Genomic DNA, 1,005 nt, shown 5'->3' on the forward strand with positions numbered 1-1,005 from the left:
CATTGTCCCTTTTCATTTTCTAGCTCAACCAGCAGCTCCAGCAGGTAATACCCACATCACCACCTCATACACTGTGCTTCCTGCTCCCATTCCTCCAGTGCAACAGACTCTTCCTTCATCTCATCATGCATCAAACATTTTCACCCCTCTCATTCTGACTTGGAATGATCCTTTCCAACCTTACCCTGAGCACTAACAGCTCTTCCAGGCACCAACCAAATACTCTATCTCACAGAGCCCTCAATCTAGAGTTTCTTATCAACAACTACTATTACAGTACTATTATATCTACACTAGAGGAAACACATTGATTGCTCAATTCGCTTCTGCTTTTTAATCAATGATTTACCTAAATATCTTCTGTTAATAGAATACCGCTACGTCAACAAAACAGGCTGATTGAAATGTGTATTGTTTTTAGAAAATGATCTTGAGATATTGAAATAATGAGTGTAATTACAGTAATAAATTAGTACAGTGGTAATTTCTTGTATACAGCTGTGCTGGTTGTGCTTCAGGCTGTGCAGGTCCCCCCGTGCTGTGTTGCTCTGGTAGAAACGACTCCTGCTTCAGACAATGTTTCTGTGATGAGGAATGCTTGCCATTTCGCGACTGTTGTCCCGACAACAATACAACGTGCACTCAACGTGAGTGAGGTTTAACACAAACAATTTCATATTATCATCATCTCAATCTCAGCAGCTACAGGTTGGTTATTATGATTCCTGCTGAAGCCACGTCAAAAATGTATATTTGAAGAAATGCATGAATTGTCACTGCTGAAAATGTATTGGCCATATTATGTCAAATATGATTTCAGTAAAAAAAAAAATAAATAAAAAGAAATTGAGATTTGATAAAAATTAGAGATTCATCCCCTTGGGCATGCTTACTAATAGTTTACTTGTCCTCATAGCAGGGACAACACTGATGGCGTTTTTCCACTGCTGGTAACAGCTTGCCTCGGCTCGCCTCGGCCCGCCTCGGCTCGCCTCGGCCCATTAT

The 1,005-nt window shown here is 40.5% G+C and overlaps 1 protein-coding gene across 1 annotated transcript in view; it reads left to right on the forward strand.

The window, feature by feature from the left end:
- Positions 1-655, forward strand: part of LOC117954038 (proteoglycan 4-like) — a 21,580-nt gene extending 20,925 nt beyond the window's left edge. Inside the window, exon 6 of the mRNA XM_034887495.1 lies at positions 519-655. Within this exon, the coding sequence (XP_034743386.1) occupies positions 519-655 (137 nt within the window). The remainder of the gene's footprint in view (positions 1-518) is intronic.
- The last annotated feature ends 350 nt before the right edge of the window (positions 656-1,005 follow it).

Source organism: Etheostoma cragini, chromosome 12 (genome assembly GCF_013103735.1).
Source record: "Etheostoma cragini isolate CJK2018 chromosome 12, CSU_Ecrag_1.0, whole genome shotgun sequence".
Classification (NCBI taxonomy): Eukaryota; Metazoa; Chordata; class Actinopteri; order Perciformes; family Percidae; genus Etheostoma; species Etheostoma cragini.